Source organism: Bradysia coprophila (genome assembly GCF_014529535.1).
Source record: "Bradysia coprophila strain Holo2 chromosome IV unlocalized genomic scaffold, BU_Bcop_v1 contig_5, whole genome shotgun sequence".
NCBI lineage: Eukaryota > Metazoa > Arthropoda > Insecta > Diptera > Sciaridae > Bradysia > Bradysia coprophila.
This window is the reverse complement of record NW_023503374.1, coordinates 6,440,120-6,468,050: the sequence shown is the minus strand read 5'-3', so window position 1 is coordinate 6,468,050 and position 27,931 is coordinate 6,440,120. Positions and strand designations below refer to the sequence as shown.

Below are 27,931 nucleotides of genomic sequence, written 5' to 3'. Positions count from 1 at the left end.
CGATTATATCAGACTTCGTCCTTCACATGAGTTATGTACATTTTATACACTTTGTAAAATGATAATTAAAATTTTTATTAAAGTAACGAATCCAAAATAGATACGAACATGAACGTGTCTCTGGCACTGGCATACATTTTCTTCATAGACATTTATATGCGGCGCACTCTCGAGTATCGTTTCAATATAAACCCATAAAACGTATAATCAGTTTTCGCAATACATGGCACCTCATTCAATGCAATCCATTTTTTTCATATTTTCTTATTATATAACACCATCTTGAGATAGAGCACGATTCAATTATCCATGGTGCAGAATATTTCTCGGCTTCAGAATATTGCAATTTTCGAACTGCAAATTATGTCTTGCACACCATAGCAGTCTAATAACAATATTTCATAATTTAACTTTGTGCGAGAGCATGTCTCAAAGACTAATTTATTTCTCTATGGCGTCAAAACCACTTAAATTGAAATAGCACCTTCCACCAACAAGCATAGTTTGCATATATATCCATCTAAGTTATGCGCTGTTTCGAAACATAAAGTGAATAAATAGCCATAATATTGGTTCAAATATAGCCTAATGGAGTACTTCCTCAGATACCCCCGGGTAATATCATTGCATAATATGTTCGTGATAAAATGATTAACATTTGGCTCACTTATTCCATTCCATTAATGCCCATTCGAACGCAAACAAGTAAACAAAAATTACCGCAATTTAACCGTATTCGCTTAATCGCATAATACGTAAAAGTTATTTCGTTTACTGGGTAGTCCAACGTTATTGGAGTTGTCTTCTGTGCGTCTCTGTCGCTCTTAAGTATCATTTTGCATAAATATAATATGAAAAATGTGGTTTCGTACTTCCATACACAGCTCCCCGAAGAGTATCCAAACAAATATCCAATGAACCCATCTGAAACATACCATTTAACTGTATACAATCGAATAACCTTGGGTAGTTTATCGATGTCTATACACATACATATACCATCGCTCTCCATATTTTCACTGCAGTTGAGCCGTAGAACATTTTGTGGTTCCGGCATATATATAAGACTCGAACAGGTAAATAAAATAGGAAAGTCATAAAAACAGACCTATATAGAAAATGAGGAGGAAAAATGTGTTGTAACTAGTTCGTCGCGTCACCAAGGCAACTCCCTTAAACTTGGCCGACTCTTGAGAAGGTGAGTGAATTTAAATTGCAACCCAAGCTTAATATATTTCCATGAGTAAATATTCATTCCCACGGACGGATATATACAATACGATCCCGTGCTTTCACCATAAACACACGGAAAATAAAACTGACTCCTTTATTACATCATATGCTCATGTTTGCACAGCCAGAAGCTAATATCTTTATATAATCGGTATACAGCCGACGAATAATTGTGAATTTGAAAGTGCATTCATACAAAGTAAAGCATTGCCACGCCACCCATGGCTAAAATTGCGTGTTAGAAAACCAATTAATGACAATGAAACAACAATTCGGGGTTGAAATTGAAATATGTACGGAATGAATTCCGCTCATTTGTGGTTGTAATAAATAAATTTCTTTTGTTTAATGGGTTTACTGGCAACCGTTTGCTGGTCTTTAAGATGATAAATGAGCAGTCAACACATGCTTGCCACCCTTCTTGTTTTATATTAAAATTTTGTGTGTCAACCTGACCTGAACCAATGTTTGGTCAAGAAGACTTCAGTTGAAACTGGTGGAAAATTAAAAGTTTTTCTGACTAATTTAAAGTTTGTTATTCAGCACAGTGACTTATTGCTTGTGTTCAATGTTCAATGTATTCATCTTTTATTAATACAGCGACCTCTAAGACCTCTCGTATAATGGCATCACACTATTGGCGCTTATTTTATACAGTGATGCTTCGATGCGAGATTTGAGACACTTTTTATGAAAGAGCAATGCTCGGATCATTTGCTGTAAATGGGAATTGCGTCGATGAAGTCATTATCGTTGAAACTGCAACCGAAGAGTGTGTAAATGATCCATAATTTCGGCATGCGAAATAGTTCATCAATTAATTTCGAATTTGTGATTTTTTGTCTGAAGCAATCAATATTGATGAATCATAATTAATCTACATTTTGCTGTTGTCTTGAAGTAATTTTATTGCTAAATCGTCGAAGCCTAAGTCATTTCAGATGAAAACTTTTACGATTATCCAAAGGAGCGAGATATCGAGAAGCGAGAGAGTCATTAATGGGTTATTCTTGGGTATTTAAATTCTCAAAAGTTCCGAAAAATTCTGAAAAAGTTCCGAAAAAACTCTGTTTTGATTATCACATTCGTCACCAGATAAACGTTTTAAACTTGTGTTGAATTAGATCAACATATTTGGTATGCTAAACGATCGATGCTGCTGCTTTAAGCATAACTTCTTTGATACACCTGCACTGACCGGCTACTTTACATAATATGCTTGTGTTACTGAGTAAAACAGGTCTAGCTTATTAGCAATACCAACTTCCCATTAATTGAGTCAAAATTGTGACAGAAATCGGAAGATGTATCGAATGTGCTCATACCAAGGGCCCTCTCAATAGAGCAAACTGTCAGATTAAAATCCTCTAGGTAGTCTATCTCTATGGCTCATACTCAAACCCGTCTTCTCGAAAAATCTTTAAAATTTTGAAATTCGGGTAACATTTCCCCAGATGGATGTTATCCCATAAAGTGATTGCATTGCAGAAAACTTCACAGACAATAAATTCTCAAACGTGATTTATCTATGGGCACAATCAGAAGAGTTCAAATCCCTCCCGATGAAAATCTCTCATCCATCAAGTTATCACATTTAATAACCGTCACAATAACATATGATCGCTGCATCGCTCTGCTACCTATACACGGTACACCCCCAATCCAGCAATTGTTTGAGCGTTCTCATAACGCATGCAGACAGAGACATAAGTTCAATCAGTCCTGGAACCATTCATGGTTCTCACCACACACATTAACGCATGGGGTGTTGTCATAGTAGCAAAGCCAGAGAATAGAGTATACAATCGACCGTGTACATGCAGACAATATCATTTTTTTTTGTTCTCGGCTGTGTTTATGTCTGTTTATGTTGTCTTGTGGAACTTATTTACTTTTTTTCCTCGGCATCTGTACAAGTTGAACGGAGAGCTTTTGTACAAAAATCAACAGAATTTCGCATCGGATTTGTTGGAACGGAATAACAAGGATTATTATGAACCGAATGTACGAAGGTTGAGGGAAATATTTATGAAGTGTTTTGTTTGTCGTTCAAGCAACAAAAGGGATTGTAAATTTTGGTATATAGAAATTCAAAGGGATTTTTATCGTTTTGCTGTTGACGCACGAAAAATACAAACGGTTACAATTTCTACAGGCAATATTAATATAGCATTCGTTCGGTATATATGCATGTAAATAGCATATTGTTGCCGACATTAGAGATTTATATTAAAATGTTTTCAAATGGAAAAGGTGTCCTACTGTTGGCACGCGTTATTATGTTTTATGTTTACACACCTTGATAGTAAATGTAGGGAATTTATATCAATGATAGAGCTATAATTTAATGAAAGTTTCTTTTTTCATTTTCAGTAAAATAACATCGACCGAAAATGCTTTTGAAATTGATGATACTATCGACGCTAATAGCAACCACATTAGCAGCGACCAACTTTGCCCTTCTATTCAGCAATAAACTACAACAGCAATTAACGACATCGAGCACACTTGTATGGCAATCGTTTACCGGCGATCAGAAACAGCTGGAATATGCGGTTCAGGCCGCTAAATATGTAACCGAAACGGAAAAATATCCACTGTATGTGTGCAGGGCATTGATTGATGGTATTTACACAACTGGAAACACACAAAAGCATCAAGAACAAACTGTGTGTATAGTGTCCATGCACATGGATGTTCGGACGCATTATGCATTTGATGTACTTCTGAATAAAGGACATGGCGGTAAATTAACATGGAAACCATGGAATAAATTCAGCGGTGGTATACCTTCGGGAGCAGTAAGTGCAACAAGCGCTGGTCATGTCGATGACTATTATATTGCTCGGCGTAAAACTCATGTGGACAAGCAAAAACCGGAACATCATCACCATCTTTCGCGAGACTTCAGTGTAGGACGATTCGCTCCGAAGTTAAGCTTGGGCAAAATAATTGTCAATGAAGACCGTATCGAAAATGTACGTGAATTGGTTTTGGTAATGTGATTGTTTGGCATTAATTCCGAAATTTTTCAACAGGAATACGAAGATGGTCAGATCCTTGTCGAAGCAGAGCCAATCCGTTATGAACTGCGCAACATCAAGACAGACAAATGGCGTACACAAGTATTCCGCAATACTACACTGTTGGGCAGCACCATTTTGGCTAATGACGAAGAGATTTCAAATTTGATTGAAACTGTTATCAGTTACAAATTTGATAAGATTCAATATTGGGGCACACTCGAAGGAGTGTCACGAGGATTGCTGACAATTGTTTACGAAACCGGTAAAGCAGCAGCGGAATTCAATTGGGGTGTGAAGCAAAATTTCGTGACGATTGAAGTAAGTAGCTCTTTCTGTGTCAACAGTTTTTTATGGTTGAATCATTCAGCCAAATTCTCGAAATGACCTTGCCTTTCCTAACCTTGTCATTACATTGAATTTTTGTTCCGTCGACGTTTTATTTCTGTGGAAGTTCCACAATTGAGCAACTCACACAATTAACTTTGCTTTCACCTCTCTTCAGACCAAATCAGTAAGCACAACTCTTCAACCTGGAACCGCCATAAATGTAACATTAAGCGGCAATTATACACGAATTGAGGCACCATACACGGCTACATTGATTGCATTTTACGAAGACACAAATGACTCCGTATCGAGACGAATCGAGTCCATAGTAAGTTCAAATAAAACATTTTTCGTTTTAGAAATAATTAATTAAACTTGAAAGAGATGAAGAAAAATAAATTCATTTACTTAACGCCATCATCAGTCGATTTAATTGAATTTTGCTCTTGAATACACAAAATGTAATTATGTACGATGTATATCATTGTCACTTGACTCGAATGTCTATCAACGCGCTGCTATTAATTAAGACTGAAATAAATTGTCGTCTTTGCCCAGACAAAAAGGGATCAGAAATATTAATTGAAATTCCCTTTCATTAGGTACAAACGGCCGATATGCTAGATTTGAAATTCGAATTCAGTGCCGTCTACTGGCGACACAATTTCACATTAGTTCCTACAACGACAACAACCACTACGACGACCACATCAACCACATCGACAACAACACCATCAACGACAACGGGCAAAGATGCTCAGCCGGCATTCCCGCCACCAGTCGAGTACGACATGGGCAACGATATTGCAGCTGATGAAAGTCGGGAAAATTCCGCCACCGAGGATAAAGTTCTGGTTAGCAGTATCAGTGGCAGTGCCAAAGACAAATCGGTCAGCGGCAGTGGGCGAATACACCAACATTGGTCTGTGATACCATTGACAGTGATGGTAAGTCTTTTTTGGTTTGTCCGTCGTGTATTGTAAGGGAAGGGGGAACGTGTCTATGGTGTGATTATTGTGAACTGTTGAAGATTTTCTTGTAATTTGTAATTGTGTACAGAGTAAGTAGGAGGTGATTTATTAAAGCTGTTTAGGTTTATTAATTTAAATTTAAAGTTAAAAATGCAAAGTGGAATGAAGGAACAAGTTTTACAGAACTTTACACAGGTCATGGCACGTTTAAAAGTTGGTGATAATTGAATTTTACGTAAAAAGTGATTGCCATCTTGATTGAATCACCGACCAAAATATGATTTTCACTTTCAGATTAGTTTGGGTCTTTTACAGGCCACACACTAATAATTTCACATTCTCACCAAACTCAACCAAACCACCGAAAATAATAACAACGTAAGAAACTTGTCCTGTCTTCTGTGTACGCCAAGAAGTTCAGTTATTTTTGCGTATATTTACGTACTGACACAAAACAATGAAATTAAACGTGATAAGGCAAAAGGGTGTGCTCAGTAAGTAGGAGCTTGGGTCTTCGAATCATGAGAAAGTCGGGTTTCGCATCCGTATGTTTTGCGTGCTAGTCGAAGAAACTTTCATATTTTTCGTTATTAAGTTTCTTACATTTAGAAGGAACATTGACATCAAAGTCAAAATTTGATTTTAATGTTGTCTCGGCAAAGTATCATACATTTTGTTTGATAATTCATTCAAAAGCCGAGCTTCTTCACGTACATTTTTTCTAAATTAACCGTTCAAAATCGTATAATTATTAAATCTGTTTCTTCTGTTGTTCAGTATCGCACAATCTTTGAATCGCAATCTTTTACTTCATTTGTTTTGACATTCATTTTTGATACAATACTTCATGATCAACATTTTATCTGTTATTTTTTAACGGTTTAACGGGTCGGTAACAGATGATTTAGCCGTTTTTTAAATTTACAGATCACAGACAAAGGTAGTAGTAAATTTAAGACAACTCTCGTCTAAACATAAAACATATTTTTTTTGTAAATTCAAATATTCCGTCCTGAACAAAAAGACAAATCATCAAACAATATTAGCACCAACTTTTAGGCGGGTGTGTGAGCCGGACTCATCTAAATTCAAATAATTCGACCGCTTCACATAATTTTAGTGTATTTTGATATTTTGCTCTAGAAAATTATTTATTGAAATGTTGACGAATTTTGATGTTATGTAAGTGTACATTTCGGCAGCTGGAATGATGACCTAGATTTCTTAAAACGTGCCAATGGCTCGCAAGAATATTCAGGATTTTTTTTTATATTATCCTAATTACATGCGGGCCAATTATACACATACGACATGCGTCTTCGAAATCTTGTACATCATTTTTTTCAACATTGATATATAAGACGACACTAGCTAATGCTTCTCGCTTACCATTGTCGTTTTTGTCGTAACACATTTGACCGTTTCTAAAAGATAGTTATTTCATGAGTCGAAACCGCTTCTCTCTTGAAAGTAGACTTTTTGAAGCAAAAAATCAAAATTTCAGAATGCTACATTAATAGGAGAAAGTCGAAAAAAAATTCTGAAGAAAATTATTTGGAAGTCTGCTCTGCTGAAAACTGGTAATGTGTTAACATGTCTCCGTGGTGATAAGCCATGATTGTTGGTATTATTCACGAGAGACTATTACACGCCACATTCGTCTAAAAAATGCCGTCAATATTTTGATTTTGTTAACATTTTCTAAACTAAATCTACAAAAGGAGCGTCGGGTGGGCGATTTATTTGCGTTTAGATCCCTATAACGTTATCACAGAACTCAAATGTACATGTTTTTTTGTGTCATTACAAACGATAGACCAGAGTTAGTGTTTAGTGATTAGTAACCAATATTGACAACCGGAATGCAAATAAAGGAAGAAGAAATATGGAAAAGGAAAAATAATAGAAGAAAAAACATGTAAATATCGACTAGGTTTTATAATATTTAAGTTCAATGAAACAAATAATTTTCTAATTTTTTTCATGTATGTACAAAAACGTCGTCCTTTCGATTTTTGTTTTTAATTTCGAAAAAGAAATCTGAGAACGATTTTCTTGAAAAAATTTAAATTTAAATACAAAGCAAAAGAATTACAATTATATTTTGTCCTTTAAACTTTATGCTAAATAATTAACAAGAGTTATGTATAAGAGCTTTAAATAAAGAAAATGCTTTGATTGTCGCGTATGTACAGAGAATTTTTTTTTCGTATCAATGTTGTTTGAATGGAGCAAAAATGTTTGGTCAACGCTTACGCAAAAAAAATGAAACTGGAAAACTCAATTGAATTTTTTATTATAAAAAGATAGAAATAAATTAAAATTAAGCAAACAAGACGATGTGTTCAGAAGCGATAAGAAAAGCACGACATTCCCTAAGGTTTAACAAAAGTTTCGTCAATATGTTGAGTGACTCAATGTAAATTTCGTCCACCTCTGATTTTGTTTTCAATTATCATAAATACATTATCCACCGTTGTCATCGTCACTGTTGCTCAAGTAAATCTAAATTGAAACGTAGACTCACAATCTGAAGAAAAGAATCAACAAAAACCAAACTGAAATGAGAAGTACAAACATTTAGTCACCTACATAATTGAATCAGACAAAGTGAGTTAATTTATTAAAATCATTTGTGTAGTTTAAAAATAAAATCTTAATCAACCGCAGCCAATGAGAGTAGGTATTTATGAGTGTTCACAAATTACAAAAAGAATTTGCAGCAAAAAAAAAGTCGGTTTGCCAACCTTTTTGTCGTTAATGTAATGCAAAGCCACTCAACACTCGTTTTCAGATTGTCAACATAAGATTTTGAAAATTAATTTAAATTGAAAAAATTATTTGTTAAACGATTTACACACATAAATTATTCGATTCATTTGTTTGCCTATTCTATTTTGTAAATAAATTGAAAAAAAAAATGAATTTTCAATTCATCAAATAAATCAAAATTGAACATCAACATTGTGTAATAATTAAAATTTAAAACAAGGAATTAATCAACCATGATGGAAGCGATAGCATTCGTTGCATTATTCTGTGTATATAACTAAAAATAATTCAGAAAAAAAATCATAGAAAATAATTCGTTTCCAACAAAAATATTAACGCAAATAAATTTCAATTTAATCAAAATGAATTTATCGGAGCCAAGGACTTATGATGGACGAGGGGGATGCACGAGGCTTTACATTTTTTTTAAATATAAAATGCCCAAATGTTGCAGGCAGCTAGCTAAGCTTCATGTAGAAATTAGATTTTCGCAGAACAGAACACCAATTCGTTCACCCCATGTAACAAGATAAACAGAAGCAGTGGCAGTGAATTTGGTTTTGTAGAGGGGCATGATTATTTTTTGTCGCTAAAGTTTAAGGCTCAGTTGAATGGGTCAAGCGAAGTCCGGTGACTAATAAGATATTTAAACAAAATATTTGAATAAAAAGCAAATGATCGGAACAGGATCAGACCTGAAAACTTTCGAATATTTCCTGATTTGACATCACCTGATCTGAATTTTTCGAAGTATTTGTCTTGACCTACATTTGACCGACCCCTAAGTGACGCGATATGTGGAAATTCTTTAGATACTATCTAACTCTAGAATGCCTAAAAACACGTCAAGTATTTGTGGGAAAATGTGCTTATCTACGAATAGGAAGTTTGTGTCCCAAGACGAAGGTGATAACACTTTTTTATCCTTTCACAGGAGGTACTCATTCTAACCAGTATAGCTATCGAATCTGTCACTTTATTTCATTGAGTGTATTTACAATCGTTTGAAACAAAATCTTTTACTTCATTCGTTTTAACGAGCCATGACATAAGCAGAGCTGAGTGTTTGTTATTATCGTTGTTGTCGACAACAGATGAGGTAGCATACATCAATTGTATTGCATTTAAATTGGTTACGATTGTTCCCATCGCCCTTGAAAAATCGGCGTTACTGATTTAAGAGTATACACCTGACTACCAAAGCAATTTCGATTTGATTTTTCTTCTTAAATTATCAACTCATTTCTGAGAGTGGCATAATATATCACCCCAACCGGTCAATTATGCTGCCAACTGAAAAAGGGGAAAATTAAAATCATTTCCAAATTAACTCCGTGTTGCATCAATTCAACAACATCACAATTTATACAATTTTCAACTTGGTGCCACACACTTCAGCCAACCCTATTCAAATTGACCTATGATTTACATTTTCCACACAGAGAATTGATCCATTTATTTTGGAAATCTCATTTCTCGTCGTTTGTGATCTAGGTTTAATATTTATACTTGTCATATAGACAACCTAAACAAACATGATGACTTGTTTCACAAGGATTACATTCTCATGGCCGAAGGTATGTGGGAATTCTCCCAACCGCTTACTTTGTATATTATATGGTTGGCAACCCGAAGAAGCAACATTTTTGGGGATAGTTAGACGATTGACCGATAGGAAAACGTATTTATACATGGGACAACCCTCTTAATGTAAACGTCAGGTCGTGGTATATGATTTTGATTTATTTTTCCCAATAATATTCGAGTGGATGATGATGGTCGAGCAGCTTAGAAGGTTTTTTTAATATAAAGGAATTCATCATCCCCAAATTATTATTTTTTTGTAAATAAAATGGAAACGTCTTGTGCATCGTCGGATTTGATTTTTTTTTTATTAAATTCTTTTTTTTGCGGAAAATGTGATGGCTCTAAATTTATATTAAAAGATATGTGTAGTTTAAAGATCAAAAAATATAAATAGAAAATGAATTGCATTAATTGAATTGAAATAAGTAATTGAACATTTTGTGAAATAATGAAAACAAAAATGAATAAATAGAAAAGATATGGTAGCTGTAGCAAAAGAAGAAGTCATATTTTTGTATTTCTACCCCCAACTTCCAAATGAAAAATAGAGAACAAGAAAAATTATTTTTTAATCTAACAGTCCACACGTAAAAAATTCAATTGAAAACAACATTTTGATTAATTTAAATATTTTCATTTGACTTTCTGTCATTTCTAATTAAGTTGGTCATATTCACAATACAATATGCTCGGTGTAAAACCAGTGAGAGACCGCTGAATTTAAGTGAATAATTAAACTATTAAAATACAAAATAAACACATCAATAAAATTGCTTTTAAATGAATATGAATAAACAAACAAAAAAAATGTACCGCTGAGTATAACAAGCTATAAATATTTAATTCTAATTTTTATTTATTTTAATTGCAAAAAAAAATTAAGAGAAATGAGAACAATGTCAGTTTAAAAATGAAAATAAATAAACAAACAAAAAGATAGAAAATTTGGGGATTGTTTTATTTAACGGAATTCTTCTTTTACTTCTTATCTGATCTTCATACCCATTCAACAAGTTGCGAAATATAGTTGTTTTTCGTGAATCGTGGGACAAAAAAATCCATTCGGCAACGTGCTGCATACAACCTTTGCAATGCAAAACAATCAACAACAACAACTGACTGTTTTGAGATGTTGATCCATAATCCTGGCTTTGGAGTCTGACGTTCAAACTTTATTCACAATTTTACGTTTAATGGTCAACAATGAATGATAAAAAAGGAAATTCGACTGGTTCACTACATCGAGAAACGAGATACCGTTTTACAGTTCTAGTAGCATAATAGTTATTTTTCTAACGTATGCTAAAATGCTTTGCTAACGAATGAGAGGTTTTCAGCTCGAGCCGGAGGCGAGTGCTGGAATCAAATTCGCTAAAAAAGAGCCTTTTAGCAATGCTAAATTAGCAAAAGTTAGGCACAAAGCTTTTCCTAAACGACCTTAGTGACGATATCGCGATATTTTAACACTAGCATGGAAATTAGTTTTATATAGCGAGCTACAGTGCACTTTACAGTAGAGAGATATATAAAACACCTTTTTGATATTTTTGATAAAATTTACATGAAAAACTTCACTTCTTCGCAATGGAATTCCGGAATAAACAAAGGGACGTTGCTTGGTTACACAATATTCTCATCTATCAAGTTACAATCTTATTGCTAGCTTAAAGCCGTATTAATAATCTGTAAACTCAGTAACGCATGGACCTACTAATATACCTAGCTAAATCTGTTACTTCATTTGTTTACAGTTTTAAATTGTATTTGACGCAAAATCACTTCATTAGATTTAACACACAGAGAGGGAGTAATCACTTCAAAGTAATCCGAAGAGTGATTTACCTTACGACACACCATTTGTTATTTACAAGTGCACTATAGTCGGACATCGTCTTCCGTAAGACTCTTTTCGCTTGTTCTTCCCTCTTCGAAAAATGCAATTACTATAGTTATTTAGCTACCAAGGTAGGTATGAAGATATTTTTTCGCACTAGATGTCGATTGTCGACCCATAGTTCATCCGCGGGGCTATACTATACGATTCTATAGTACTTGGAAAAGGTTCGACATTTTTTCATCGATTGTACAGTTATAAACTATCTAAATGACCGTCTTTTTCTAAAATTCTTATTTCTTTTACTTCTCTCATTTCTCTATATATTCGCGCATTCACTTGAAATGTGCCGAATCCTGACATTTTGCTAAATGTCAGTCCTTCCAAGTGAGGGCGTTATGGAGAAATAAGAAAAGTTGGAGAAATAAGAGATTTAGAAAAAGACGGTCATTCATAGAGTTTTCAAAGTTAAAAAAACAAGTGTGATGCAACTTCCTGTGAGTCTTGCAGAGACTATTTTTGGGGAAAACTCTCCAATATTTTCTTGAAATTTAACAAATTTTGCTAGATTTTTTCCATATTTTCGTTAATTTTCCCAATATTTTTTTAATTCGGGAAAATGCAGGAAAATATGCGAAAATGCTTTCCCAAATAGATAGTCCATAGAATATTGTCAGAACAAATCGCTATCAACGCAGTGTGTAAAACTTCTAACAATAAAGTTTTTTCGTGTTTCCTAATCGATTTTTTGTAATCGCAACTAAATTTTGGTTGACTTTTAACGTTGGAAACGCTTGTATATAAATCCATCGTCATAGCTTAATGTGTTAACTGACCTTTCCTGACAAAAACTTACATTACACCACATTCCGCAATCTAGCCGGACATACGCACTTGAATGGCAAATAATCGACCGAAAGAGGAAAATCTGTTTTTGCTCTATGAATATTTGAAGTACATGTCGTTATTCTGTGCATAATTCATATATATGGTATACAATACTCTACGGTAGTTTTGCTGTTGAGAACGGTCGTCCTTTTTCGTCTATTATCTCCGTATACTTATATAATTGGTTAATTACAATATTTCTCCCAGAGACAGATTGAAACCGATTATCTGATGACCGAAAAGTTACAATGTTTTAGTCGTATACATCCAGAAAATTAGAGGTTTGCTGCATTGTGTACACTGTCCACTCCGTATTAATGAAAATTAAAACTGAAAGTTTTACCGTTACACTGATATGGGTCGTGTATTTTTACATGTGATGTACATGGTAAATGTTGAAATATTAAATGAGAATATTGCTGTGTGAATAATATGCTTCGAAAATGCTTATAAAGGACGAACGACGTTAAGGCGCCATAGCAAATCGACCGACGCTGTTGTATTTATTTGCGTTTCTGTATGTCTTTTATTCACAATAAGTTATCGTGTGGTGGAGGTATAACAAAGATAAATTGATGTGTATATGTGCTCTAGATCGGATAGAGTTTTATTTTGCTACTTTCACATTGAAAAGCATTCATTCGTTCATAAGCTTATAAATTTATAAAGTTAAGACGGGATTCAAGTGCTGAGAATTTGAATTTCAATCCATTTACGAGAGTAAATTTTGAAAGTTATTCGCTTACGGCTGGTAAATTGTTGTAAGAAGCTTAACAGACGGGAATGCAGCTAATTCTGGCTAAGTCTGGCTTCAATATCAAACTTTATGGATTTTTTTTTTAATTTCTGTAATTTCGTCCTTCAAATTCTAATCAATGTTTCATGAAATGTTGCGTAAACGTTTTTCTATAACTACATATCGCATAAGTAATATATGACATCAAAACACCCGCAATACAGAGTACCTATCATAGGAAATTGGAATAAATTCAATATTGATTTTTTTTATCACTCATGCCAATCGTGTCAATCGCAATGAAAGAGAATAAAATATCGAAATGTTTGAAACGGAAGTGAAATCGTTAAATATAAAAATAAGTCTATGTAGTCGGGGCTGTAGTCCTCATGATGAAAAGCCTCGTGGAGAGTTGAGGACAATATTGAAATCGACCGTTTTACGCAGTTCATTATCCCGTTATTGTCATCACCCCATTTGAAAAACGATATACTTACCATAATCACACTCTATTCGCCTTTTGACTCTTCTGACATCCTGTAATGAATCAGTCGTTTTATGGTATGATTACGTGAAGCTCTTCAACACTGAATACAGTGAAAAGTGACTCCACAAATTCTCTTCTCACTACTGCAAAGGCGTATCGCTACATAAAGATTAACTCTGTAACTTCTTTGGATCCAATTATCATATCGCTTCGTTTTCGATGGAAAATCTGTTACTTCATTAATTTTGCTACGTCTTCTTATATAGGCGAACACTGACTACAGCTCACTGCTTATATTCCGTCTTCAACGTAGATAACAGATGACAAACAATTTCTACAAGGTTCGAGTATGGAACCATTTTATTCAACATTTTAAGACTAAAGCAAATCTACAAACAGTAAAAAGAAGCTTAGGTTTAGCCCATTGTCAGTTTTTGTAACTTACATATCGCTTTGCTGAATTGGTAGTCTCATCCAACTGTTCCTGATCCTTTAAAAAATATGAAGTCCGTAGGTGATTTCAAAAGTCATTTCTTGTGATTAGTAATTTGAAATAGCCTTAGACGAATTATATAATTTAGGGAATTTTTTGAACCTTTTAGAACGGTATCGCCATATGATCTGTTACTTCTTTTGTTAAACGGATTGTCTAGCGCTGCAAAAAATATTCTTTTACTTAATTCTGTCTACCACTTGTTTTACTCTCTAAAACTACATTAACCGGGGATGATTGTCTATTTTTGTGGTTGCTCTCAATAACAGAAGATTTCATAAAGGCTCTGAACTTCCATATTCTATTTTGTTTTACGCCAGAAACTCATATAGGAGGAATAGATCAACCTCTGTTTAAAATTTCCAGATTTTTTGTAAAAGAACAGTTAAATAATCTTTGGGATTTAACTTTACCCTGGAGTCGAGAGGCTAGATAAATTGGTTTTAAAATAAAAATTGACAAACTGTAAGGTTGTAACGCCTTAAACAACACAAAAGTATCTCAGCATACTGGCTGTTAGCTTCTAGTTCTTAATGACTGGACTGTGTGTAACTCAAACTGAAGTTTTCCATTTTTTATGCATAAATATTAAAAAATGTCCCCATTCCGTTTTTCTTCCGCCTGTTGCAATGTACTTTGTACGAATGATATTTGAACAAGCACTTAACAGTCTAATAAACCCACCCACATCACGGATCCACTGTTTAAACACCTAATTGGTTTTAAATCCATATCGTTTGTTTGTTTTTACCATTAAAATCAATTTTGTTACAGTTCGACCCGCATATTTCCTCTTCAAACAAATCTATCGCACAGAGAGTGTCTGGAATATGCTGAACACATACACATATGGTTATTATGTTGCCATAAATATAATAGTCAAGTGTTGAATTAATTGATTGGACGTGGAACCAACTATAAACAGCTAACATTGTGTAGCAGTGAACTAAATAAATCAAAATAAATCAATAAAATATCCATTTATGGCATTGAAAAGTGGCGGGGGTATGGAACGATTTGTACGTGTGACCATAAAATCAAAATTTAAATTACACATCCAATATGCATACTAATAATGACGTTAATCGATAGGGCTTTGCCGAAGGGCCCACGTTCAATTTCTTCTTCTTTTTTCATCGACGGCACATACGCACATGCGGCATTTTAATAATGGACATATGCTGTTCAGTATTTAGAGTCAGAATTGTAAATTATTGCCTTCATGGCTGTGAACACCATCGTGAACGGATTGAAATTCGAATAATTTTGTTTACATTAGCCTAATATGGCGTATAACGTACACACATGCTGACAAAGTAATTTAGTAATTTAAAAGAATTTAGCCAGAAAGCAATCATAACATTTAATTCGTATTTCAGTCGTCATTTTTTGGACTCCGAAAATAAATTTGTTCATAATTCATATAATTCTCTATTTTATTGAATAGAAACTTTAAGCGACCGTACGAGGTTTGTTTTGTTTAGAATTGGACCTTATTAGTCTATGGTATTATGGCACGTTTTTTATGAGGCAGTAAACAAAAATTAACGTCGGATGCATTATTTCCGCTTTTAATTTGTTGGTCATTTGTCCAATTATTTTCTATAACAAGGCAACGGTTTATGTATGAACGTCTCAGTCTCAGTAGAACATAGAGGTTAGAAAAATATCGTAGTGTCTTCCGAAGTCCTTATACTCTCCAACGGCTGTAAGCATTTATAATCAGCATAAAATTATCAAATCTGTTACTTCAATTTATTGAAATAGTAATTATTGCCAAGAATTCTTTTATGAGTCTATGTCTGTGATAAAATGTGCATTGTGCATCAATTCGGGTTTATCTTTACATCGACACTTAAAAATTCGGATGCATCTCTGTCCAAATGTTGATTTTGATAAGTGGGATCATGGATTCTGGCCCTCGGCTTAAGATCACAATCTTATTCCTCTCCCATTCCACTACCACATCGAATAACTGCTTATGCGCTATGCTTGTGTTCGTCTCTGGGATAACAGATGATATCTAAAATCTGCACATGCAATTACATAATCTTATTTGATGTTTTGTCAACATGTCACATTAGCGAATTATAGGAAAAATTAAATTTTATTAAGCTCCGTTTTGAATTGACTTACAATCAGAGACAGTGAAATTTCAGCATGAATTTGCTTAGCTGTTTTTCAAGCTGCTACACGCACGTGGGTGGTAGTGGTAGAACCGTATAAAGACATACTACTAATTTTGGTTGTTTGTGTGGATCAGCTGAAAAACAGCTGAAGTAAATTCATGCTGAAATTTCACTGCCTCTAACTGTAAGACATTTTTGTGTTGTTTGGAGCTAAATCAATGAAATTTCATTTTGCTTATAATTCACTAATGTTACATGTACCGTTTCTCTATATTAACTACTCAAACATTTGTCGACGACAAACGACATTTTAAGCTACATGTGTCAGGTTCACGGACATTTGCAAGAAGATGTGTCAGCCTTTGTCCCTAATATGGTGTTTCTGTTCATGGTGTATTTTTCGAATTTCATTTTAAGCCTTTATGCCCTACGTTACACGATTATGTTTAAAAATCAATACACACGCATCTTCGCATCGTGAAAGTCTAATAAAGAAATTGCAAATAGAAGATATTAAAAAGAGGAAAATTAAATATTGACGCGAGACAAGTCACCCGACAACTCTAATATTTGTTCGGATATTTGTTATTTACATAGATTCTCTATGCGATCCTTGAAGAAAGTGTAAGCGAAATATAACTTTTATGGATTCATCTGTTCGTTCAACGGAAAAGAGAAACATTTTATGCCAACCAAAAGCATTTTATAGCACACTTATGCATGCATACCATTTGGATATGATAATAATGATGATGATAGCAGATATGGGTATATATATAAATACTGTACAAGCCAAACATATGAATAGAATGTCATATTATGTTTGCCACCTAATAATTTATTCATTCAATCGCTTAGAAAATAATGGAGCAGCAAATGAGCAAAAATATTATTTATCTAAACACTTGAATGATGTACATATTTATGAGTGTTTGGTTATTCCTCCCAGTTATGAAGCGTTGGCATAAATTTTTACGATGCATTTAAAAATTATGCACGCATTTTCTGCCACTGTTCAACATGATCATTTTTATTCATCCAACAATGAGATAAAGTGGAATTACTGTGATGGAAATGACTTTGAAAAAAATTGACCCAGAACGATGGAAAGTGATTTGTTTTGATGTACGTTGCGTTGAAAGGTCATTTAACAAATTTTTTAGAGCATGTGATACACATATTATAACACTTAGGTCTGTTACGTAATATGGTTTTGTCATCGACTTATTTAACTGTTAATAAATTAGAAACGACAAGCTGATCTCAGTATAATCACAAAATCTTTTAAATATTTTGTTCAAAATATAGCGTATTGTTTGATCAAAAATCTATCACTTCATTAGTCATTCATTCAATCGTGGATTTTTTGTCGTTGTTTTTTTAACAAATCATTAGCCGTTTTTGAAAAATTTGATCCGGATAAGTCTTACAATAAAGACTGCAAAAATTCTTAGCAGAAAGTATAGGGTGACCATGATTTATCTGAACCTTATCGTGAGTCCCCCTAGTCCCCTAGTCAACTTGTCTGGCACGACAGGCTTTTATATAAATATTTAATTTTAGAATTTCATTCGCCATACCCTCATTTTGGCACCAATTTCGATTTTCTACGATATAAGATGGCTGAGATAGGCCCCAAATCTAAAAGTCGTTGAACGACAGTAAAATGTTGTTATTTAATTCAACGTCATTACCATTGCATGATATACCTAGTGCATTCTAACAAGATCTCAAGAATAGCAAAAATTATTTTCAAATATTTTCTTATGTTTAACGGTTGACGATTTTCATATTCTCTCAACGAAACATTGCATAAGTACCATGTACCACACTGACAAAGCAGGTCAAGGTTGGAAAAATATTAATGGTTACGTGTAGTGACGTGCTTCTAAAACAAGTACATAGTAGAAGCAGACAGTAAATTAAATTTTAATCAGCCACTTACAAAATAACGTGCTGCAATTAGAAAAGTGTCGTTTTAAGCAGGGAAAGGTAATGTGTGCTTAAAAGGTACTGTACAAGATATTATGTTGAAGTGAAAATAGTACGGGGAGGAACATTAGCGTCGAATAACTGTTTTAATTTAATAAAAGGTAAAATATGTCAAAGTTGCAAGCCAAGAATTAATTACTCTTCCTAATTCTGTCAACATTTGATCTGTAGGCACAGACATGTTACTGGAACAGGCTTAGAATTTAGAATAACATTTTAGAAACGGTGATCGCATCACCGCACAATCATTAAATCTGGTACTTCTATTGTTCAAAGTATCCCATGGGCCATTTCAGAATGATTTGTTCAATCACGACAGAGTAAAGTTAACCAGGCAGGAGCGCTGATTTGACTAGTGACCTAAATAAGCTAGTAGTCCTATATTTTTTGCGAACAAAATTTTTCAATTTATCTCAGTGTTCATTTGAGTTCATTTTCATCCAGTGTATTAGGTCCCTTATTTGACGTTTCGAAAATGAACCACTCCTGCCTGGTTTATTTTACTCTGCCGTGGTTCAATTAATAAACTGAAATAAACTTGAATTTAATGAAATAAAAGAAATTGTTTTGTTGATTTTCAATCAATAGGATTCCGAATCTTCTTCTTCCTTTGTTCTAATTCTCATTCTATTTCTATTTGTTTCCTTCCTGTCGTTAACAGATTGACATTCTATAAGTACTGAAAGGACTTTTAGGTACATGAAAGAATGGTAGATATGCCTACCTATACTCTGATTTGTTTTGACTAGAAATATTCATAACTAGAGGTCCACTGTAATTTTATAGTATATTACTTCCGAGGTTCCAAGTTGTGTATTTGATAAGTGGGGTGTTACAACCCGACCCGAAGGGGAGGGCTGTATTCCCCACTTGTCAAATACACAACTTGGAACCTCGTAAGTACAATGCTTTACGTGATTAGGCAATGTAAATGAAAATGAAACATGCCGTAACACGTAAAGAAGCATACATACTGGCGAAAATTTATCTTGTCGCTTATATACTCTATCTGCCTCATGCGGCTGTTATACGCATTAATGTTGCACAGAATGAATGTTCAGACCTGTTTTCAATCATTTCGCAATGTTGATTATGACGGTTGTGTTGTGATATTTCGTATTGTTTTGAAAAGAAATTTTTGATTAACACACCTCAAATTGATCTTCAGTAGATAAAATGTCCGACGAAGGAGATAATGAAGTGAGTTTTTCGTTTTAATTTTTTGTTAAACTTCAACAACCTAAAGACTCCATCAGTTGAACAACATCATGCCACAATTTACAATTCGTCCGATCTATTAAACGAAAACGTTTTCAGGTAACGTCTAAAGATCTCCAAAGCGAAGCAGATGATGCTGGAACGGAAAATGGATATCTTTGTTCGTTAATCTTAGCGGATGGATGGACTGCTCTTGAAGTAGCTATAGCTGGACTAAGTGTTGTCGGTCGTAAACAATACGGGATGTATGGGCTGATAAATGTTACGCAAGATGCAAGTCACAAAAATGTAGCTGACATGTTTGAAATCGTTGATTTGATGAAAATCACTGGCTTGCAGTACAACGTGGACTATTCGAGCGAGTCTGAGCGGAAAAAGCTACGATATGGGAAATTGATGATGTTGACCGACCAGAATGAAGGGGGCACCCACTTCAAAGGGCTCATCATCAGTTTCATTTACTCAAACTGGCCGGCCCTACTGCATACCACTCCGCCGTTCTTAGAAGAGATTATAACGCCTGTCGTAAAAGTTACGCGAGGTTTAAATAAGCTTTCGTTCTACTCAATGGCTGAATTTGAGCAATGGAAAAAGACTGTCATAAACATTGACGCGTATACTGTTAGGCACTACAGAGGTTTGGGCACCAACAATTGGAATGAGATCAAGGAATACTTTTCCAACATGGATTTTCATCGAGTTAAATTCGAATATGGTGGTCCCGAAGATGATGAGAATTTAATGAAGGCATTCGATAAGGGAGCGATCAAACAGCTAAGAGGATGGTTAACTCATCATATGGTTAAATGTAAACGACACAAACTTCATGGTTTTCAAGACAGTCACTTGTACACCAAGAAAACTAACGCAGTCACATACTCCGACTTCATTAACTCGGAATATGTTTTCTTTGCTAGTTACAACAACGCTAATTCCATTCCGAGTGTTGTTGATGGCTTTAAGCCGGGTCAACGAAAGGTTCTGTTCACGTGTATCAAACGAGAGTTCAAAATCGAGGTGAGAGTATCTCAATTGGCTTACTGTGTAGCCGAAGACACGGCATATTATGAAAGTGAGCAAACTATCTGCAAGTTCGTTTACGACATGGTTCAAGACTACGTCGGCAGCAACAATATAAGTCTGATGATACCTTTTGGCCAGTTTGGTACGCGTTTAATGGGTGGCGAAGATCACGCGGATCAACATAGCTTACGTACATTGATGGCACCATTAACCAGGTTGATTTTTCATCCACACGATGATCCGTTGTTGACATATAAATTCGATGAGGATAAGGAAATTGAGCCCGAGTGGTATATCCCTGTCATTCCGATGCTGCTTGTAAATGGGTCTGAAGGTACAGGGACTGGTTGGTCGACGTACATTCCGAAGCATGATCCGCACCAGTTAATTCGAAGCTTACGCAACATGATTACTGGTAAATTACCCGACGTACTAACGCCATTTTACCGCAATTTTCGTGGAACGATTCTAGCTGTTAGTAGCTCACGTTTCATTACAATTGGCTGCGTGGCTATTATTGAGGACGAAAAAATTGAAATAACCGAGCTTCCGATCGGCACGTGGACTACGTCATACAAAGTAAATGTATTGGAACAGTTGCTGCGCGGTTCCGAAACGGTGAAACCAATCATCACGGATTACAAAGAATACCAAACAGATACAACCGTTCGCTTTGTAGTCTCCTTTGCGCCTGGAGAGTTCGACAAATTGCAGAAGGAAATTAGTGGATTCCACCGAGTGTTTCAGCTGTTCGGAATCATTAAGACCGACAACATGTACGCCTTCGATAACAGTAACACTTTGCGAAAGTTTGAGCTAGCTCACGACATTTTACAGGAGTTTTATGTTCTTCGTCTAAAGTATTACGTAAAACGGAAGCAATATTTGGAAGGAAAATTAACTGCTGAGGCAGACAAACTGAAGAATCAAGTGGACCTTGTTCTGGCAAAGAGTGATTCCACTTTCGTCGTCGAAAACAAAACACGTAAAGCCATCCTAGATGAATTGATTGAACGCGGCTATCAAGCTGATCCCGTTGAAAAATGGAAGAAGGAAAATGGAATCGAAACCGGCATTGTCGAGACGAAATTTCAGCATTTGTCGGACAAAGAAAGAACGGATGCGAAGAACTTCGATTACTTGTTGAACATGTCAATGTGGACACTGACCGAGGAAAGAAAAATCGAACTCATCAATCAATGTTACGGCAAAAAAGCAGAATTGGAAGCTTTGCAATCGAAATCTGAATACGATCTTTGGCTGGCCGATCTGGACGAATTGGAAGCCAAATTGAAGGAATTGGAGGAAATGAAACGGGTCAATTCATCGAAACGCGTCGGTAACAAAAATTTGTATCCATCGGATGATGGCAAGATTGTGGAGTTTCAATTGACCAATGCATTGTATGATGAAATATCGAAAATGGATCGGGATGAGTAATTTAGCTGTGAAAATGTGAAAATAAAGTCTTTGGTTGAACATTAAAAATTCTGATTTATTATTATTACGAAAGTGACGTGTGACGTCAGTTTACACAGTTCAATTTTACCTAACAAATTGTTCAATTAGAGTTGCGCATATAAAAGGTATAAATATTTCTATAATCACTAAGTCCGTTATTATAACCAGAATCTCTTATTTTTCTGTTTTACTTTCCTTATACAGAAAATGCTCTCAAAATTCTCTATCACACATAAGTTTAGTAGATTTTTTAACGAGTTTAACGATTCATGTTGCACTTTCGTTAAATGGCACAACGATCAATTAAACAATCAAATTGATTGTTGGCGCATACTATACACAAACATTTACAAAATGGGAATTAATATCAAATTCGAATCAAACAGAGTTGTTAATATCGAGGTTACATTTTTGTTATAAAATATTGACTACGCTCAATTAATAAGAAAAGGAAACCAGCCTCTTCCTAAGTGTTTCAATTTATTTAATTTGTTTATTCCAACACAGTGTGGTCTCCTCAACACTCTCAGTTTTAATTAACGAAAAAAAAAATTATTTTAAAGCCAATGCACGTCAAGTTTGCTATTTCTAATGAGTCTCAAAAAGGAAGAAATTTTAAGCTGATCCCCCTAAATGAGAGGGATTCTTTAAAAAAAACAGCTAGCAAGGACTTCGACCCAAGAAGAGAAAACCTATTTCAAAAAAATTCTTCGAAGCTTGTGTGGCTGGTGAAAGGTGATCAAAAACCGAAAACTTGCATTTTTTAACAAAAATTTCAACAGTTACACGACCCGTACAGAGCCGTGTGGGGTGTGCAGTTAAAGTTTTCAACCGAAGACTTACACTGTTCTCACAGAAATTTCTCGAGGTACACAAAACGTGCATGGTCGTGTTGGGTAACATTTGAAAGGTAATTCTATGTGCTTTTGGGCCAAATAGGGACTTATGTGGTTTGGATGCATCTACGATTAAATAAGGGCACTTAAACATTTCAACTTCTATTTCATCATAGATGCATCCAAACCACATAAGACCATATTTGGCCCAAAAGCACGTCAAACTGCCTTTCAAATGATATCCAACCGTGCACGTTTTGTGTACATCGAGAAATTTCTGTAAGAACAGTGTAAGTCTTCGGTCGAAAACTTTACATGCACATATTCCAGTGTGGATGAATTTTAAAACCAATAAGTCCCTATTCGGATCAATAGTACTTGTGATTACCTCTCTAATGACACCCTACACGGTCCTGTACGGCTCGTGTAACTGGAGAAATTTTTGTACAAAAAAATGCAAGTTTTCGGTTTTTGATCACCTTTCACCAGCCAAACAAACTTCGAAGAATTTTTTTGAAAGTGGTTTTGGCTTCAAGGGTCCAAGTCCTTTCTAGGCACATATAAAGTCCACTGGAAAATGCGTCAGATTTCGGTAGGCTGTTTTTCAAAAGGAGACTCCTGCTACATGTTTCATATTTATCCTCAGTTTAAGTAATACGAATCAGGTGCCGACGGAAAATTGTTGACTTAAGCTTTGAGTATTGCCTGATGTTTACGTTGCTATGTAAACGGGCAAAGCCTGGTCTTAAGGTTTTTATTTGTGTGAGAAACACCGTTTCCTATCATTTACGGAAAAAACGATTTAAGTGTGAGACTCAAATACTAGATCTCGTACGCACAATGTACATCTCAGTCGTAAAATTTTACGTCCTACTCAACTAACGTTCAACTAAGAACAACAAAACAAATGGTTGACCAACGCACTTCAAGCAAAAGTGGTACTCTAAATAGGGTACTGAAACTTGACAGTGCTTTTCAATTTCAATTTCATACAAAATAGTACAGTGAACGACATCTCAAATGTCTCACTGTCATTTTTTTCAGAGAATGTCATTGTGAATTCGCAATGACACAATAAAATTCTCAGAAAAATTTGACAGTTAGACATTTGAGATGTCGTTCACTGTACTCTATTTGGCAGCTGTCATTAATAGCACTTTTGCTTGAAGTGCGTTGGGTTAACTCATTCGTATTTTACGACTCTACGTAAATCGTACTCGTCCTATACGTACAACTTTACGTTTTTTCCGTGTAGTAGAACTGCGACTGTAGAACCTAATATTTCAGACGAGAGACTTGAGGAATATAAAAATCTTCCAGTAAGTAGTGTTAGGTCACTCTATAGAGTTCTCTCATTCAGTGTTTTGATATTTTCAACCGAATCTACCGTTAAGTGTGTAATAGTGTCGCTTCCAACTTTACTAATTAAGAGTTGGAAATTCAGTGGTTTCCTCAATCGTTGGTTTCGGATTAGGGGAACGTGCTAATCGATTACTTCACAATCTGAACCTCTCATTGGTCACTTTAAGGTCAATTTCTCAAGTCGCTCACTGTTTTTTAAAGTGATTTGAAAATTGCGAACTAATTAAGGATTCCTGGACATGTATTGATCTCAAGTATTGATCTAAGCATTCACCCATGCTACATAACGTGCATTGGTCTTTGACCGTGTGATTATCGTATTAGGTATTATGACACAAAATTCATTTACTTCTTAATGTTAAACTACGACACAAAATTATTTCTAATTTCACATTTGTATAATGATTTAAAGCTAAAAGGTGTGTAATATCATTGTTATGTTTACCGGTGACGTATTTCATTACTCTAATTAAATTTATTAATTTTACGAAAGCGCTTAGTTTTGGACCAATGTATTTTCGCGAAGGCTCTACGAAGAGACTAAAAACTTTTTCTACCGAGGAAGAACTCTATTTTTTCAATGCAAAATACACTCAACTTTTGGTCTTTAGTCGAATATTACTTCGAACGCAAAATGTTGATTTTAATCTTTGCGCGTTTTGGTAATCATTTCATTTTGGCAGTCAAATTACTCTAGGTCTATTCAATCGTCATCCCGTTCTCGAGGAAATTTAATGCTGGGCAATCGTTCTTGTGTTCTGTCCGACCACATTTCGTATGTGGCAATGTTCTGTAAGGAGAATAAACCATTTTCCCATCAGACTCAGACTCGAATTAACCAAAATTCACGTAACACTTACCGCAGATGCATTTGGCTCTTCGATAAATGGTGGTCCTAATGGTGGTTGAGGAGGATAAATGCGTGTCGGTCGACACGATAATAATTGAATTGCTTCGGCTAAACCATCCTGACTAGTAATAGATGACTGCCACATCGAATCTGGAAATAAGATGAGACGAATCAAGAACCGATTCAAAATTCTTGAGAATGAACCATTTTACCTGGCGTAGTACTTTGACTGTTTGATTTTGAAGTTGGTACGGCCAGTTTGGATATCGGCATAATTTTCGTTTGATGCCAAGTTACAGTATTTTTAACGGACGTCGACGCCTCCCACGGCATCGACCATCGTCGCATATGACTTTCGGCATCGAATACTGATTCACCCTTGACTTCACCGGCAGCTGCTTCCGACCATCTTCGTTGTCCATTCAATGGAAACAACGGAAAATTCAACGGACTTCGACCGCCTCGATTGAATGGCGTTTTCATACCGAGCAGATGGCCGGGATTCGGTAATGGGCCGCGAATATTTTCCAGGAAACTCGGACTCGGACCTCTGATTTCTGTCATCGCGCAATTGTGATCGGAAGCTTGTGATGAACCGGAACCGAATGCCAGTTGTCTGGTAGTAGGATGTGAATCCGCCGGCATTCGATAGATGTCACGTTCATTCTTTGGAAAGTTCATGGTTAACGAGCCGAAGTGTGGAGATGGAGTTTGTGAGCGAGGATCGCCCATTGCATTTTGGTTACGCTGGAAATGTGGCTGTTGTTGGAGCAAAGCACATTCGGAGTCATGAGGAAAACCGACCGGTGTTTGACAGATAAAACAGCACATCAGAGAAGAGAAAGAATCGTAGCTAGCGACACAAAACTGATGTTGAATATTTATCATGGTCTGGGCGGTTTCCATAACAATGTTTTGGTTGTGCTCTCGAACTTTTTCGGAATCCTGATCGAATGACACCAGCGATGTGACAACATAATCTTGTAAAACACTAACGATATGCGATTTGACGGTGCTGGTCGCAACGGCAGTGGCTCTTGCCAAATCATCCCATGCTGTTACGAATTGTGTCGATACTTGACTAGATACTGGCGGTTGAGGTATAGACGGTATTTGGAATCCATGCGACTGCTGCTCACATTGGCCCAATTGTTCTAAGGTTGAAATAGTTTGGGCGAGTCTATGTCCGGAGGAGCACAACGAGTTCAAAATCTAAAACGAAACGAAAATGAATATCAGCTGTGCGTGACGAGTGAACCCTTCACTCATCGAGCATACTTGTAAATAATTTAACCACGCTCCTAGACACTCGGACACCGCTGTCTTTGCAGATCCATGCGAACTGGAACTTGTCGAAGGTGAAATCGATGACGAACTGAATAGATCGCCACTTTTCGATCGCGTGCCTATCGACGGATGTACATTGTTGGGTAGATCCTGATCACTCATTTTATATTTCCTGGTATGGTCGCAATATCGACTTATTCTACGAAAAGCGCTGTAACAGGTCTTCCATCAAAATTGTGTTGACTAAAACTCTTCAGCATTCGTCGGCGATAACACAATGATATCTCAAATGTGTTGGTCACATCCCAATTTACATTAATTCTGTTCGATGTTATCGCTACGGTCTTATTTTATTGTGTAAACATTTGGATGCGGATACTACACACACTTTTTTAGGAGCCGCGACAAATGTCTTCGATTGTTTACAGAAAATATTACGATTCAATTGTGCTATGTTGGTACGAATGCTACATTGTAGAGCTGAGAGAGTGACGTAGGTGTCATTCATTTATCAGTTTTGCTTGTCATAGTTCAAAACGTCAGTTAAAGTTAACTTTACTGCACGGATCTAAAACTTTGCCTCAAACTTTGGTATTTACCTTACTTGGCAATGGGGTAAATGATGGAAATGCTACTCCTTGCGTGAAACACAAGAAGTACCATTTCCATCATTTGCCCCATTGTTAAGTAATGTGCTAGTTTCAAGTTGTGGCTGTAGGTATTTAAAGAAATTTCTGTTCACTGCGTCAGCTACCTCTATACAAATCGAAATAGACGCAACTCTAAGTTACTGCCTTCTGTCTCTCGCTCTCTATCTCTCCACAAATATTTTAATCATCACGAATTACCGACAGTCGCAAGAGGATATAAATATTCTAGCTGATTATGTGTTTCAAAGAATGTTTATCAAACAACCACAAAGTCACCTCATGGTGTTGATAACAGTAAATAAGATTGACAAAAGGCTCTTGTTTAGATAACAATAATTCGATTGAGTATTGTGTTTTTAAACACTTCGGAACCATACTATCTTCTATTTGGATTGGATTGGATTGGATTTGGATGGGAAGGGGGTTAGCCCAGCACCTAAGCCTCTAGTGGGCCTGTTGTGCTATTGCACATTGCACAAGTCACTTGATCATATGAATTGTGATTTTTCATCATATCTCTCCGGACTCAGATAGTTCACAAATCGACCGTGTAAACGTCCCATACGTTGTGAATTCTCTAAGCCACGAGTGGTATGCGAAGACCACAACCATCACTAATGACTCATGCATTTTCCCAATGAGCGACTAGCTTATCCTACAGTCTGTTGTATATTGTGAATTGTGTCATTGACATTATGTCAATATGGCGTGATTGTTGCGAAGAAATCGAATATTGGATTTCTTTGAAATTTGCGACTTTGTTACGGTC

The 27,931-nt window shown here is 35.6% G+C and overlaps 3 protein-coding genes across 5 annotated transcripts in view; 2 read left to right on the top strand and 1 right to left on the bottom strand.

The window, feature by feature from the left end:
• Positions 1-10,471, top strand: part of LOC119071914 (protein unzipped) — a 43,400-nt gene extending 32,929 nt beyond the window's left edge. For all 3 annotated transcript variants that reach the window (XM_037177033.1, XM_037177032.1, XM_037177034.1), the window contains 4 exons: positions 3,607-4,211; positions 4,272-4,577; positions 4,762-4,914; positions 5,189-10,471. In XM_037177033.1, the coding sequence (XP_037032928.1) occupies positions 3,627-4,211; positions 4,272-4,577; positions 4,762-4,914; positions 5,189-5,569 (1,425 nt within the window). In that variant the 5' untranslated portion in view covers positions 3,607-3,626 and the 3' untranslated portion in view covers positions 5,570-10,471. The remainder of the gene's footprint in view (positions 1-3,606; positions 4,212-4,271; positions 4,578-4,761; positions 4,915-5,188) is intronic.
• A 9,057-nt stretch (positions 10,472-19,528) lies between these two features.
• LOC119071886 (DNA topoisomerase 2-like) lies at positions 19,529-22,294 on the top strand. The gene is made up of 2 exons (XM_037176986.1): positions 19,529-19,675; positions 19,793-22,294. The coding sequence occupies exons 1-2, from the start codon at positions 19,652-19,654 to the stop codon at positions 22,154-22,156; spliced, it is 2,388 nt and encodes a 795-aa protein (XP_037032881.1). The 5' UTR covers positions 19,529-19,651; the 3' UTR covers positions 22,157-22,294.
• A 2,457-nt stretch (positions 22,295-24,751) lies between these two features.
• LOC119071918 lies at positions 24,752-27,007 on the bottom strand. The gene is made up of 4 exons (XM_037177041.1): positions 26,504-27,007; positions 25,438-26,437; positions 25,236-25,375; positions 24,752-25,165 (listed from the first exon to the last, which is right to left on the bottom strand). The coding sequence occupies exons 1-4, from the start codon at positions 26,672-26,674 to the stop codon at positions 25,079-25,081; spliced, it is 1,398 nt and encodes a 465-aa protein (XP_037032936.1). The 5' UTR covers positions 26,675-27,007; the 3' UTR covers positions 24,752-25,078.
• Between the last annotated feature and the right edge of the window lie 924 nt (positions 27,008-27,931).

Coding starts and splice junctions, on each gene's coding strand:
- LOC119071886 (XM_037176986.1), top strand. CDS start 19,652: ATGTCCGACGAAGGAGATAATGAA. Junction 19,676..19,792: donor CCGACGAAGGAGATAATGAA/GTGAGTTTTTCG, acceptor AAACGTTTTCAG/GTAACGTCTAAAGATCTCCA.
- LOC119071918 (XM_037177041.1), bottom strand. CDS start 26,674: ATGAGTGATCAGGATCTACCCAACAATGTACATCCGTCGATAGGCACG. Junction 26,438..26,503: donor CGTGGTTAAATTATTTACAA/GTATGCTCGATG, acceptor GTTTCGTTTTAG/ATTTTGAACTCGTTGTGCTC. Junction 25,376..25,437: donor CAGTCAAAGTACTACGCCAG/GTAAAATGGTTC, acceptor TCTTATTTCCAG/ATTCGATGTGGCAGTCATCT.